The following is a 13,264-nucleotide window of genomic DNA, read 5'->3' as shown; positions in this document are numbered from 1 at the left end:
ATTATTTTGCATAGAAGTAAAACTCTGGTTTCCATGCTGTCATTTGTTAACAGATTGGCAGGATCTTCGGAGCAGAGCACAGGAGGCCACATACCGGATCTGGTCGTGGTATGCACAGTCTCCTTCTGCAAGACTCAAGATGAAGAAGGGAGGAAGATGAGTGGGGTCACAGGTAACTATTGGAGCTACTCAATTCCAGACTAGCAACCTGAGGAAAAGGGAAGAAGGCCAAGTGCAAGGAGAGAGTGTCTAGAGCACTTAACTTACGAGTTAAGAACCCAGCCGGCAATACCCAGTAAACTGGAAGCATCAGGTCTAGAAGATTTGACTTTAGAACTGCAGTCAGGCTGGTGGAGGTGTGCAGATTCTCTCTTCCATTTGGTTTGGGAAAACAGAAGGGCCATTTCAGGGGAGGCCACACTGAAGTCCTCAACTTGCTAGCGCTCCTACAGAAGTGCGTATACAAAAAAGTAAATGGATTTCGGCCTAAGTTAATGCCATGCTTTTATATTCCAAAGGGGTTTTCACACTGCTGTGGATGGAAGTTCCAAACGTAACCAACTGGTACTAGCTTGTGGGCACTCATGATGACCTTTGGTTTTCAAGTTTTGAAAGATGTATTTGGCTCCTGTGAAATATCAACGAACCCATTCTCTTGGCAGATGAATAATACATACACATTCTTTCGACAACTACTATGCACTTGGATCATTACAAGACAAGAAGCACTGCAAATGTCTTCCTTACACAAGTACCTTTACTCGGCACACGGAACATCAGATACGGAACATCGGCGGGTTAGATACTGAACCACAGGTGGACTTCTCAAGTGTAAGGCTGAAGTTTAACACATCCATTAATCTAGTTAGTATGATGGAAACAACATATAACCACAGTTGAGCAGTGGCTTATCTTTTTAATAAAGCTATAAAGCTTTTGAGATCTATACCATATTAACCCTTTTACTGAACTAAAAATCACAGCTGTGTTTACCAGTTTAAACTATTTCTAAGTGGGGAGGCAAGTATTATACACTTTCACAGCTACTGAAAACAATACAGATGCCATTCCTTCAACCCATTGTTACGCACGGCAAAAAAGAAGGAAAGGAGGAAAAAAGCCTTCTTGACAAATATTAAACTCGGAAGCTTCGTATGGAATTCTAGTGCTATTACACAGGTAGCCAAGACACGAACACCCAGCTTGGGTCACTAAAACTTCAATAGAAGCAACAACTGAGGCTAATTCTTGATTTCATTTTGAGGACCCATGCAAGATTCTGCTATAAAACTCAAACTAGTTCCCGATGCCTAGTTCTAGCACTGGACTCAGCCAAAAAGAAAGCTAAGTGTATACTTTAAGAGCCTATTCTAGAATTTTTGCATGTAACCATTTTATTTTCCTTTAGGAGAGTAAATGAGGTCACAGCTTAATCAGCCTGCATTAAAAAATAAATCGGTTTTCAGAAATTGAAGTTGAAACGGCAAGTTTGTTGTCACACTGTTTCTCCTTTTCTTTTTTTTCCTAACCACATTTATGTTACTTTTGCTTCAAAGCTGAGAAGATGCACAGCGTGTCAAAGTAAGTGAGTTAACGTAGTCAATTCGATATTCAGTTCGGGTGAAAAGGGCGAGTGTAAAAACTGGAATGGGTAATCTTTTACGAGCATTGATGTGCACCGGGCAAATATTGATTAAAACATGCAAAACAAAGTAGTAACTTCCTGCAGAAACAGTATAGTATTTCTCCACCTTCATTTATAAAAATAACCGAAAAGAGCTTTGGTTTCAGTTTTTGTTCTCCTTGTCTGTTAAGAAGTTTGAAGAAACGGTTCGGAAACGTAGTGCAGGGACCTCTATAAACTATCTGAAGCACCTCACTCAAAATAAGCCCCAATCTGGAGTAAACACAAAAGTCCCTGCACATCTATCTACTAAAGACGATGTGAACTTTAGCTTTTTGAACTGGAGAAACCGTGAAGATTTTTGTGACTCTAATAGAGTACAATAATTCCACTCAATTTGGAAATAAGGCAGCTAATTTCGGGGGTGACTCTTCCGGCGGTCCGGATTAGGCGAAGAGACGTACTTTTTCTTGGAGGAGGCCCTGCGAGCCTTTCCTACGACGGTATCCTGCAACCACGTGCTCCTCCCACGCGTCAGTGGGGTCCCCCACACCGTCCCGTGGTGTTTCCTGAGCTCCGAGACACATCACACATCCCCCCCCCCCCCCCCCCCCCCCCCCCCCCCCCCCCACTTTCCCCGGCTGCGCTCTTCGGAGGTCTCCGCACTAGCCCCCCTCCCAACACCTCGAAGGCAGGCTGGAATGGGAAGAGCAGGGGCCCACAGCAGCTTCCACTTTTCTGGGCTAGCGAGCTCCTAAGTCAGTTTGACCTGTGTGCCTTTCCCTTGTAAGACTGGCCAAGTCATAAAAGGAAACTAAAACCTGATGTTTTTCCTTCCCCACCCGATTTACAATGATACGAAGTACAGATACAAAATAGATCAGAGTGAAAAAAAAAGAGGAAACTAAGTCTTGCTCAGCCAGAAGCTCATGTTGCATTGCTAATGATTTTAGTCAGTGTGACTTTGTGCAAAATATCCTCGAGAAGGCTCTGGCTCATTTTCAAAGTAAACAAAAACACATACCAAAAAAAAAAAAAAAAAAGGAAAAGGAAAAAAAAAAGAATGATGCATGTTTATAAAACATTTAAAATGAGCCTGACATAGGTATTTGTTGCATACACGTGCCATATGTAACAAAGCAAACGTAGTGTGTAAATTGTGAAATTTGGGAAAGTATGTTTTGTTTTTCCATTTCCAAGCCCAGATCAAAGCAATCTTGTTTTAGAAATGGACAATTGCAATGCAAATGAGCCTGAGATATGTTAAAAGGCCGCCCCTGTAAACATTTCCTCAAAGGGAACAGTAGCAGTTGAGTATTTATCAGTTACTCATACTATATTCATCACTATAGCAATGCTTTATAAAAGACAAACAGCTTATTTCTAGGCTGTCAGGGATTTACGGAATATTGATTTTGTTGGAAACAATCCACTGTAATCCAGTCCCAAGTTTAAATCCGATCTGGTTTTTCCCTGGGGGCCTTCACTAGGTCTTCTGCTCCGCGGCTGTGGCGGTTTGCGAAGGAGCTTCTGGCTTCATGATCTGGTATGTGATGAGATACTCTGGGTAGGCCTGCAAAGGACCGGAAGAAAACAAATCACTCCTGTGGCAGGTAAGATATTAAGTGGATGTCTCAGAGGCTGTTGATCATCATCAATATTCTATACATACCCAAAGCCTGCAAAGACCAGCCAATCAACAGGTGTCTAAACCTGCCCCCCCCACCGCCCGCTCCAAACATACACGATCTACCTGTATCTTGTACATAAACGTATCTAGACCCTATAATCGAGAGAATGGTTTTAATGTTATTTCTACTTTGAGTACTTTAAAGTGCTGCATTCACCTGTCATGCACATGGCATTAATGGGAAAGCTAAGGCAGGAGATAATCTCTCTCACCTCATCTAACGTGGTGCTGTCACACAGCATGTGTTTAAGAAGTTTGTTAAATGAAAAAGTAATTTGGCTGAACCGATTTCAAACTAATTTCAAATTAATTAATGACAAATAGAACCTACTGAACTAGAAGCAGGAAGAGTGAGGCTTGTGGAGTCACCAGTAATGTAGAGGCAACAGTTTGGAGATAATGTTTAAAAGGTGACTAATGAAAGGTAACATAATGGTTCAGATTTAGGCCCTCCACCCCATATAGTCTCTTTTGTCTCTTTTTCTTGCAGTACATAAAATGAAAGGCTCAGGATCTGGAATGGAAAGGGTACTTCTTAGGGGAAGTTGTTACAAACCTTCACCAGACAACTGAGTGGGGGGCAAAACCCCCTTGTAGTATGTGTACTACATAGGAGTTCTTCAACCCTAAATATAATGACACAGCTGGATGCAGTATTTCAGAGAGGTCTGGGCCTGCAAACTACTACTCTTTGGTGAGGTAAATGTTTTGGGGCCCAAAAATAATTTGCTGAATGCTGACTTACAAATTACTTGTATACAGATATGGAATAATATAAAAAAAAAGATAAAAAAAACTGGACTTTCAAAAAGATACATGACCATCTATGTTCACTGCAGCATTATTTACAGTAGCCAAGACAGAAGCAACTTAAGCATCCATCGGTAGACCAATGGATAAGGAAGGTGGTGTGTGTGTGTGTGTGTGTGTGTGTGTGTGTGTGTAATGGAATATGACTCAGCCATTGAAAAAAATGAGATCTTGCCATTAGTGACAATATGGATGGCCTCAGAGGGTATTTCCGGAGTGAAGTAAGTCAGGCAGAGAAAGACAAATACCACATGCTTTCACTTATACGGAATCTAAAAAACAAAACAAAACAAACACAAGAAAATGCTAGCAAACCAAAGCCAACAATACATTATAAAAGTCATTCACCACAATCAAGTGGGATTTATTCCTGGGTTGCAAGGGTATTAATATTCACAAATCAATCAGTGTGATCCATCACACTAATAAGAGAAAGGGTAGGAACCATATACTCATTTCGATAGATGCAGAAAAAGCATTTGATAGAATACAACATCCATTTATGATAAAATCCCTCAACAAAGTAGGTTTAGAGGGAACATACAGCAACATAAAAAAGGCCAGATATGAAAAGCCCACAGCTGATATCATCCCCAATGGGGAAAAACTGAGAGCTTTCCCCATACGATCAGGAACAAGACAAGGATATCTGCTCTTTCCACTTATTCAACATAGTACTGGAAGTCCTAGCCACAGCAATCAGACAACACAAAGAAATCAGAGGCATCTAATTGGCAATGAACAAGTAAAACTTCCACTATTTGCAGATGACATATTATGCTACATTCTATACTAATCTATATTTAGAAAACCCTAGACTCCACCCCAAACTGCTAGAATTGATAAATGAATTCAGTAAAGTTGCAGGATACAAAATCAATGTACAGAAATCTGTTGCATTTCTATACTCCAATAATGAAGCAGTAGAAAGGGAAATTAAGAAAACAGTCCCATTTATAATTGCAAAAATAATAAGATCCCTAGGAATCCAGCTTGTAACCAAACAGGTGAAAGACCTGTATTCTGAAATCTATGAAATGCTGGTAAAAGAAACTGAAGACAACAAAAAGAAATGGAAAGACATTCCATGCTCATGGATACGAAGAACAAATATTGTCAAGATGTCTATCCGACCCAAAGCAATCCACACATTTAATGCAATCCCTATCAAAATATCACCAACATTTTTCACAGAACTAGAACAAACAATCCTAGCATTCGTATGGAACCACAAAAGACCCTGAATAGTCAAAGCAATCTTGAAAAAGCAAAGCAAAGCAAAGCTGGAGGCATCACAGACTTCAAGCTATATTACAAAGCTGTAGTAACCAAAACAGTATGCTACCAGCACAAAACCAGACATACCAATCAGTGGAACAGATCAGAAAACCCAGAAAAAAAGCCACAATTATATGGTCAATTAATCTTCAACAAAGCAGGAAAGAATATCCAATGGGAAAAAGGTAGTCTCTTCAGTAAACAGTATTGGGAAAACTAGACAGTAACATGCAAAAAAATGAAACTGAACCACTTTCTTATACCATACACAAAAATAAAATTCAAAATGGATTAACGACCTAAATGTGAGACCTGAAATCATAAAAATCTTAGAAGGGAGCACAGGCAATAATTTTTCTGACATTGGCCATAGCAATTTTTTTCTAGATCTGTCCCCTGAGGCAAGGGAAACAAAGGCAAAAATGAACTGCTGGGACTAAGAAGTTTCTGCACAGTGAAGAAACAATCAATAAACCAAAAGGCAACCTATGGACTGGGAGAAGATATTTGCAAATGACATAGCTGATAAAGGGTCAGTATTCAAAATACATAAAAAACATGCAACTCAACACCCAAAAACCAAATAATCCAATTTAAAAAATAGGCAAAAGACATGAACAGACATTTGTCCAAAGAAGAGACATCCAGATGGCCAACAGACATGTGAAAAGATGTTCATTATCACTTATCATCAGGGAAATGCAAACAAAAACTTTAATGAGATATCACCTTGTACCTGTCAGAATGGCTAGGATCAAGAACATAAGAAACAACAGGTGTTGGTGAGGATATGGAGAAAAAGGAACCGTCATGCACTGTTGGTGGGAATGCAAACTGGTGCAGCCACTGTGGAAGACAGTACGGAGGTTCCTCAAAAAATTAAAAAAAAGTACTATGCTATGATCTAGCAATCACACTACTGGGTATTTATCCAAAGAACACAAAACAGTAATTCAAAGGGATATATGCACCCCTATGTTTACAACAGTATTATTTACAATAGCCAAGATAGGGAAACAGCCCAAGTGTCTACTGGCTGATGAATGGATAAACAAGAAGTGTTGTATGCATACACGATGGAATATTACTCGGCCATAAAAAAGAATGAAAGCTTGCCATTTGCAACGACATGGATGGGACTTGAGAGCATAATGCTAAAATGAAATAAGTCAGTCAGAGAAAGACAGATACCATAGGATTTCACTCGTATGTGGAACTTAAGAAACAAAACGAATGAGCAAAGGGAAAAAAAGAGAGAGGCAAACCAAGAAACAGACCTTTAACTATAGAGAACAGATGGTTACAGAGGGGCAGTGGGTGGGGGGATGGGCGAAATAGGTGACGGGGATTAAGGAGAGCACTTGTCGTGATGAGCACTGGGTGTTGTATGGAAATGCTGAGTCACTATACTGTACACCTGAAACTAATATTATGCTGTATGTTAATTGACATTTAGATAAAAACTTAAACAAAAAACCCTGAAACAAACAAACAAACAAACAAATGAACAAACAAACCAACCCAGCCTCACAAATGCAGAGAACAAATTGGTGGTTGCCAGATGGGAAGGAGGTGAGGGGATGGGAGAAACAGGTGACAGGCATTAAGAGGTACAAAATTCTAGTTATTTAAGTAAGTTGTGGGGGTGAAAAGTGCAGCATAGAGAATACAGTGGACAAACCAAAAAAAAAACCTGCACTGTTGAATATTTAAAATGCAGAAATAAACATGCGATTGACTGACTGGATTATTTCTAATTTCACATCTGATTTTTAGGAGGCAGAAACTGTTACAGGTCTTTGCCTCCACCTTCCTCATCTATACAGGGGAACGGTAATAATACTAAGATTTTTGTAAGCATTAAATGCAAAGATCTTAGAATAGGTTTGGCCGACTAAGAATCTGGTATGTGTAAATTGTCACTATTAACATTATTATGATTTATTAAAGACATAAGGATAAACACTTAAAAAAAGACCCCTCCTGAGGGGGTCTCAGCAAGAATAAAAAGAATAAAAAATGTAAATGTGTTTTTAAAAGTTATAACTGTGTACATGTGTAAGGAAACACTATCACTCATAATATGTTTCCCAAAATTCTAGTCTGCTCCGATTTGATGTAAAAACAGCAATGGTTTCTATCTTCTTAGTACCTCTAGTTGGAATAACACAATTAACAATCTTCATCTTTCCTGACTTTCCAGTCTGAAGCTTCAATAACTAAAAAGTTTGTAGTCTTATTTTATTATGATTTGAACACTGCTTAATTCTTGAAATGATATTTTAGTCAATTAGTTACTAAAACAGGCTAGGTCAGCTAGTCTCCTAATTCTAGAGTTGGAATAAAACTCTAGGAATCGAAAAACTCTAGGAAAGCTCAAATACCGCTGGAGAAATGGACAAACTGCCCAGCCAACTAGATGGTTAAATGGTTAAGAAAAGTATTTATTCACCACCAATATACATGTATTGAGCATCTCTATGTATAAAGTACTCTGCGGTGAGATAAGGTCCTTTGCTGTCAAGAAGCTTCCAGTCTTGCTTGGGAAGGTAAGTCAGACCCAGAAAAAGAAGGATTCAAAAACAACCCACAATGGCATGTGCCCAGTGTCAAAAATGAGTGTGAAGCACACTCCTACTTCTTTTTGTTCCAGTGAAATTTAGTATCTACCATACCTTGTGTGACACATTCGTTTTGCTTGCAGAAAAGCTGCTGAAGCAAAGGAGTTGGTAATGCTAGTGTTTACATTTTGGTGGTGCACTATTTAAGGAGAGCCCTCTCACATGTAAATTTTAGTCAGGCAGATTCTAAGACTCCAGTGGTATGAATGATTAAGGGCCCTGGTTCCTAGTGGTTAGGCTACCGCACTGTTTGTGTGTACAGGCTGATTACAGACATTCAAGTCCAGAGGGATTTAAGACAAGGGAATTATTTAACTGCAGGAGCAGAAGGGTACAGGATCAACCACCGAGTGTTACTTCCTGTCAAGTCACTTTATATCCATGCTGGTTATAAAAGCGTGGAATGTCTTTTTTTTTTTTTTTTTTTTTTTTTAAGTTCCTGTAAGAAAAAATTCAACAACCACTTTGGTAACTGACTTTCAGGAACTGACTTCCAGGAAGTCCTAACTGACTTTCGGGAACCATTCCTTAACCCAGATCCCTACTGTTATCTAAACTCAAATGCTTTCAGTTTATTCTTCACAGGGATGAAGAAGAATCATGGTCTCTTAAATAACTTTATATATTTGAAAATCATGCTATAAATTATTGTACAATTTTCTACTTTCCAGGTTAAATAACTACATTGTTCGTGTCATTTCAGTAAAATAAAGGCTAATCTCTGTAGCAACCAATGGCCAGAGAATACCTCTCCTTTATGTCTAATTTAATGTGATGCTTAAAGTACAACATACAAAAATACTCCTGACATTTTGAGTCCAGCCATATACTAAAATCAGAACCACTTTTCTTCCAAGCATAATTTTGAACATATCTTTTCAATTCTAAAGAAAGAAACAATCTCACCAATGATGAATGATACTCCTTAAATCAACCCTCTGAATAAAACATTTGTGTGTTCTTGAAAGTGTTAGTACTAAGGGTGAAGGATGATTTAAGGTATAACAAAGAGAAATGAAATAAAGTTACCAACGGAAAACTTCACCCAAACTTTAGGAGAAATGCCAAAATGGAAACGGAAAATGACTCAATTACTAGACAATAATTTAACAATATCCATGTGGGCAAGTATGCCTTGAAATAAAACAACTATTACCTGCGTTTCATTGTTGAAGGGACTTTTTTCTTTCAAATAGACTTGGACTACATCATTCTCTAAAATTCTTTTAGCAACAGATTGTAAACAAGTTATCAAGCCAAATTACTCAGGAAATGATGATTGATCAGCAAATATCAGAAATGTAAACCTATTATTTTTGAAGTAGCCCTTATTACACCCAAATATGAAATACATTATTTTTACCATAGGTAACTTTCTTGAAAAGTGTATGGTGAAGACCACTGAAATCACCTATAATCTCAATACCCTTAAGTTTTGGGGTTGACTCCATTTAACATAAATCACGTAAATGTATTTTTTTAAACTCACAGGCATATAAATATACTAACACCTATTTAATCATTCTCCTTGTTGAATATTTAGGCAATTTAAATTTTTCATTATGGTAATCAAGACAGTGATGAACATCCTTATATGGTTTTGTGGGCTTGTTTTTTTTGGTGGTGGTCATCATTGATTATATTGAATACAAATTTCTAGAAGTGGAATTACTGGATCAAAGTGAAAGTATTTTCCTCTCTGATTTACACAGAAAATTTTGACAAATTTGTTCTTTGGCAGTTTTTAAACTTTTTATTTGGAAACAAATGCAAACTTACATATTAAATTGAAAAAATTAAAATGTCACCAAAACACCTGTACACCCATTACCCATATCCATAAAATAAGCTTTTATTTACCCCTTTGCCTTGTCATGTACACTCTCCCCAACCTCTATATGTACTAGGGAGACAGACACACACACCCATATTTTTTTTGAACCATTTGAGAGTAAGTTCTATATATCATCATAGTTCTTCACCCCTAAATATGCCAGTATTTATTTCCTAAGAATAGGGATACTCTCTTACAGAAGCACAGGATCAACAGTATAATTTTATGCTAATACTTTAATACCTATCCTTCATATTCCAATGGTCTTGGTCGATTTTTTAAAAAGTTTAATTTATTTTTGAGAGAGTGTGATAGAGTGGGGGAGGGGCAGAGAGAGAGAGGGAGGGAGAGAGAGAATCCCAAGCAGGCTCTGCACCATCAATGCAGAGACCAACATAGGGCTCAAACTCAAGAACTGTGAGATCCTGACCTGAGCCGAGAGATCAAGAGTCACATGCTGAACCAACCGAGCCATCTAGGCACCCCATCAGTGGATTTAATGATGCTGTTTCTCTTCCAATACCAGATCCAACTTGGGGGAAAGACCTTAAGTTAGTTGTCCTATCTCTTGGGTTTCATTTAATCTGGAAAGTTTTTTTTTTTATTAAAAACATTTTTTTTAAGTGTTTATTTATTTTTGAGAGAAAGAGAGACAGAGCGTGAGCAGGGGAGGAGCAGAGAGAGAGGGAGACACAGAATCCGAAGCAGGCTCCAGGCTCTGAGCTGTCAGCACAGAGCCCGACAGGGGGGCCTGAATCCATGAACTGTGAGATCATGACCTGAGTCCCTAATCTGGAAAGTTTCTAAAGCCTTTCTCTTTTATCATATTTACATTTCTAAAGAATCTAATCTTCCCACATTTTAATAGAAACTTTATTTCTTTATTTTGAGACAGAGAGCACACACCATGAGCAGGGGCGGGGCATAGACAGAGGGAGAGAATCCCAAGCAGGCTGCGTGCTATCAGCACACAGAGCCTAATGTGGGGCTCAGTCTTCCATACTGTGAGATCATGATGTGAGCCAAAATCAAGAGTTGGACAGTTAACTGAAAGGGCCACCCAGGTGCTCCATTCCCATATTTTTTTTATTAGAACATTCCTCATTTTGATTAGACCAGGGTTATGCATTCTAGGCTAGAATACTGCATAGAGGATGTGCCCTTCTCAGAATATATCTGGAGGCCCACTCTATTTCTGTCTGTCCCTCATTAGTGATGTTAATTTCGGTCATCTGGTCAAGGTGCTGGCCCCCTTTTTCCAATGTATCATTACTGTTTGCTTCTCCTTTGTAGTTAATAAGAACACCATGCAAATATCATTTTTCTTATCAAAATTATCTCCTAGATTTAGCATCCACTTATGATTCTTGCCACAGTGGTCTCAGGATGATGACTTTCCAAATCCTCCCTCCACATGTCCTCATCTGCCCTTGGCTTTCTACTGTAAGCAAAACCTTCTTTGCCCCTTCATTTATTTACTTACCTATTTGTTATCAGTATAGAGTCATGAATTCCTATTTTTCCCAGTGGCTTAAAATTTATTACTGTACTTATTTTGGTATTCCAACTGTTCCAGATTTGGCCAGTGGGAGCCCCTTCATGCTGGCCCTGTGTCCTTGTGACATGCCCTCACCACTTCATTCCTTTCTGGCATAACAGGATGGCCCAGGCTCACTTGTTCCTATTCTGCTTCAGCCCTGGAATTAGCTGCTTCTCCAGAGACGCCGGGTTCCTTTAAGTGGGGAATGGTATTAGAGACCAAGGTCTAGGTCTGAGTATTGTTCACTGCTATTGAGGTTTTCTTGTTTTCAGCAGACAGTACTAAGAAATATATGTGAATATATGCTCATATACGCTTACATATACTCTTACCCACATACCGACACATAACATGGATTTACCAGTGCACATACATACATTAGAAATAATGAGTTCCTATCGATACCTCCAATTTCAGTCCATCTCTACAGAGTCATTCTTACCATCCCCCCTATTGCATTTTTTATGTCCCTTCTTCCACCATGAGAATCCCAGGTCCCAAATCAAACATCAACACATTTACTCATTTGTTCAATCCTACAATGCACCTAAAGGCGTTTCATTGCTTTGCCCATATCCCCACAATCAACATGTCTACTAAATGGAGTTCAGGATTTGTGGCCCACGACTGATGGCATATAATACTGTTCTCATATGTTACTTGTACTTAATTTCTCCTTTCTCCATTTTGTTTTTCCTCTTCTCCATCAGAGTAGTTAAGGTATCCACTTGGAATTCAATGAAGTTCAGACAAACTGATCTTTGTTTTTAGACAAATCGGTAGGCATTTAGCAGTACTGTGAGAGTTAGGGACTTGGTTGAAAAATGACAGGAAGTTTTCCTGCTTTGTTGACAATTTTACTTTGGAGCCTCAGGCAGTCGGCAGAATTTAATGTAGCTTTACAACTCACAAAACTATTGTCCTATGTTAAGTGCCATGATCAGAAATATAGAGATTCAACTCCTGTGACCAGCCTATGGCAAGGACATCCATCAGGAAAATTCTTTAGGGGCACCTGGGTGACTCAGTCGGTTAAGTGTCTGACTCTTGGCTTCAGCTCGAGTCACGATCTCATGGTGGTGGGATCGAGCCCCGTGTAGTGCTCTGCGCTGAGCGTGAGTGTGAGGCTTGTTTGGAATTCTCTCTCTCTCCCTCTTTCTCTGACCGCCCCCCCCCCCCAAATTAAAAAAAAGGTAGTAAAAATTCTAAAATAAATACAATATTTTTTTTTTAAAAAAAAAAAAGGAAAATTCTCTAAACAGAAGCTGGTCTTAGTTCTCCTCGCACCAACATTTTAGCGGCTCAGTTATGCTTATCTAACGAATACCATACCTGTTCACCTCTGTAGATGACATATTCAGCATATGCCAGCCCGTTCACACTTGGTCTCCCGATCACTGAGTGATGTCCTGGAGGGGCATGAGCCATTTTCATGGTGCTGAATTGCAGAAAGGATTTGCCAAGGGTCACTCTACAGAAAAGCATTTGTCTAAAGAAGAAAAGGAAAGAAAGGAAAGTGATGCTTTGAAGGAGGCACTCAATCTTAGAGTGATAAAATTGTTATATTTGTTGATTTTATAAAAACTATTTCAACAAGGCAAGCTAGTTTAAAATGTCACTTTCAAATATAAGTAGGAATGGGATGGGAGGTGATAACTGATTTACTATAAACAGTCAGCAGGCTCAATAGTTAGTTACACAACCAATGACAGCTAATCCCTGGTGAGTTTTGACTAGCGGGACAAGAGAAATACTAGCAAAAACTGAGTTCTAAGAGGATGAAAAGGAGGAAACTGAAGCAAATAAACAGAGGGCAGATGCATCTGAAATTAAGGCTGGGTTTACTCATTATGAAGAAGTAAAAACA

General features: G+C 38.9%; 1 protein-coding gene across 3 annotated transcripts in view; it reads right to left on the bottom strand.

Annotated features, from left to right (window-relative positions):
• Positions 1 to 2,959: 2,959 nt before the first annotated feature.
• TNKS (tankyrase) overlaps positions 2,960 to 13,264 on the bottom strand; it is a 209,561-nt gene continuing 199,256 nt past the window's right edge. For all 3 annotated transcript variants that reach the window (XM_042934426.1, XM_042934427.1, XM_042934428.1), the window contains 2 exons: positions 12,730 to 12,886; positions 2,960 to 3,197 (listed from right to left, as the gene is read on the bottom strand). In XM_042934426.1, coding sequence (XP_042790360.1) covers positions 3,111 to 3,197; positions 12,730 to 12,886 — 244 coding nt within the window. In that variant the 3' untranslated portion in view covers positions 2,960 to 3,110. The remainder of the gene's footprint in view (positions 3,198 to 12,729; positions 12,887 to 13,264) is intronic.

The sequence above is a fragment of the Panthera leo genome, chromosome B1, assembly GCF_018350215.1.
Source record: "Panthera leo isolate Ple1 chromosome B1, P.leo_Ple1_pat1.1, whole genome shotgun sequence".
Lineage (NCBI taxonomy): Eukaryota > Metazoa > Chordata > Mammalia > Carnivora > Felidae > Panthera > Panthera leo.
Note: the sequence above shows the minus strand (reverse complement) of the source record. Positions and strands in the feature narration are given on the sequence as shown.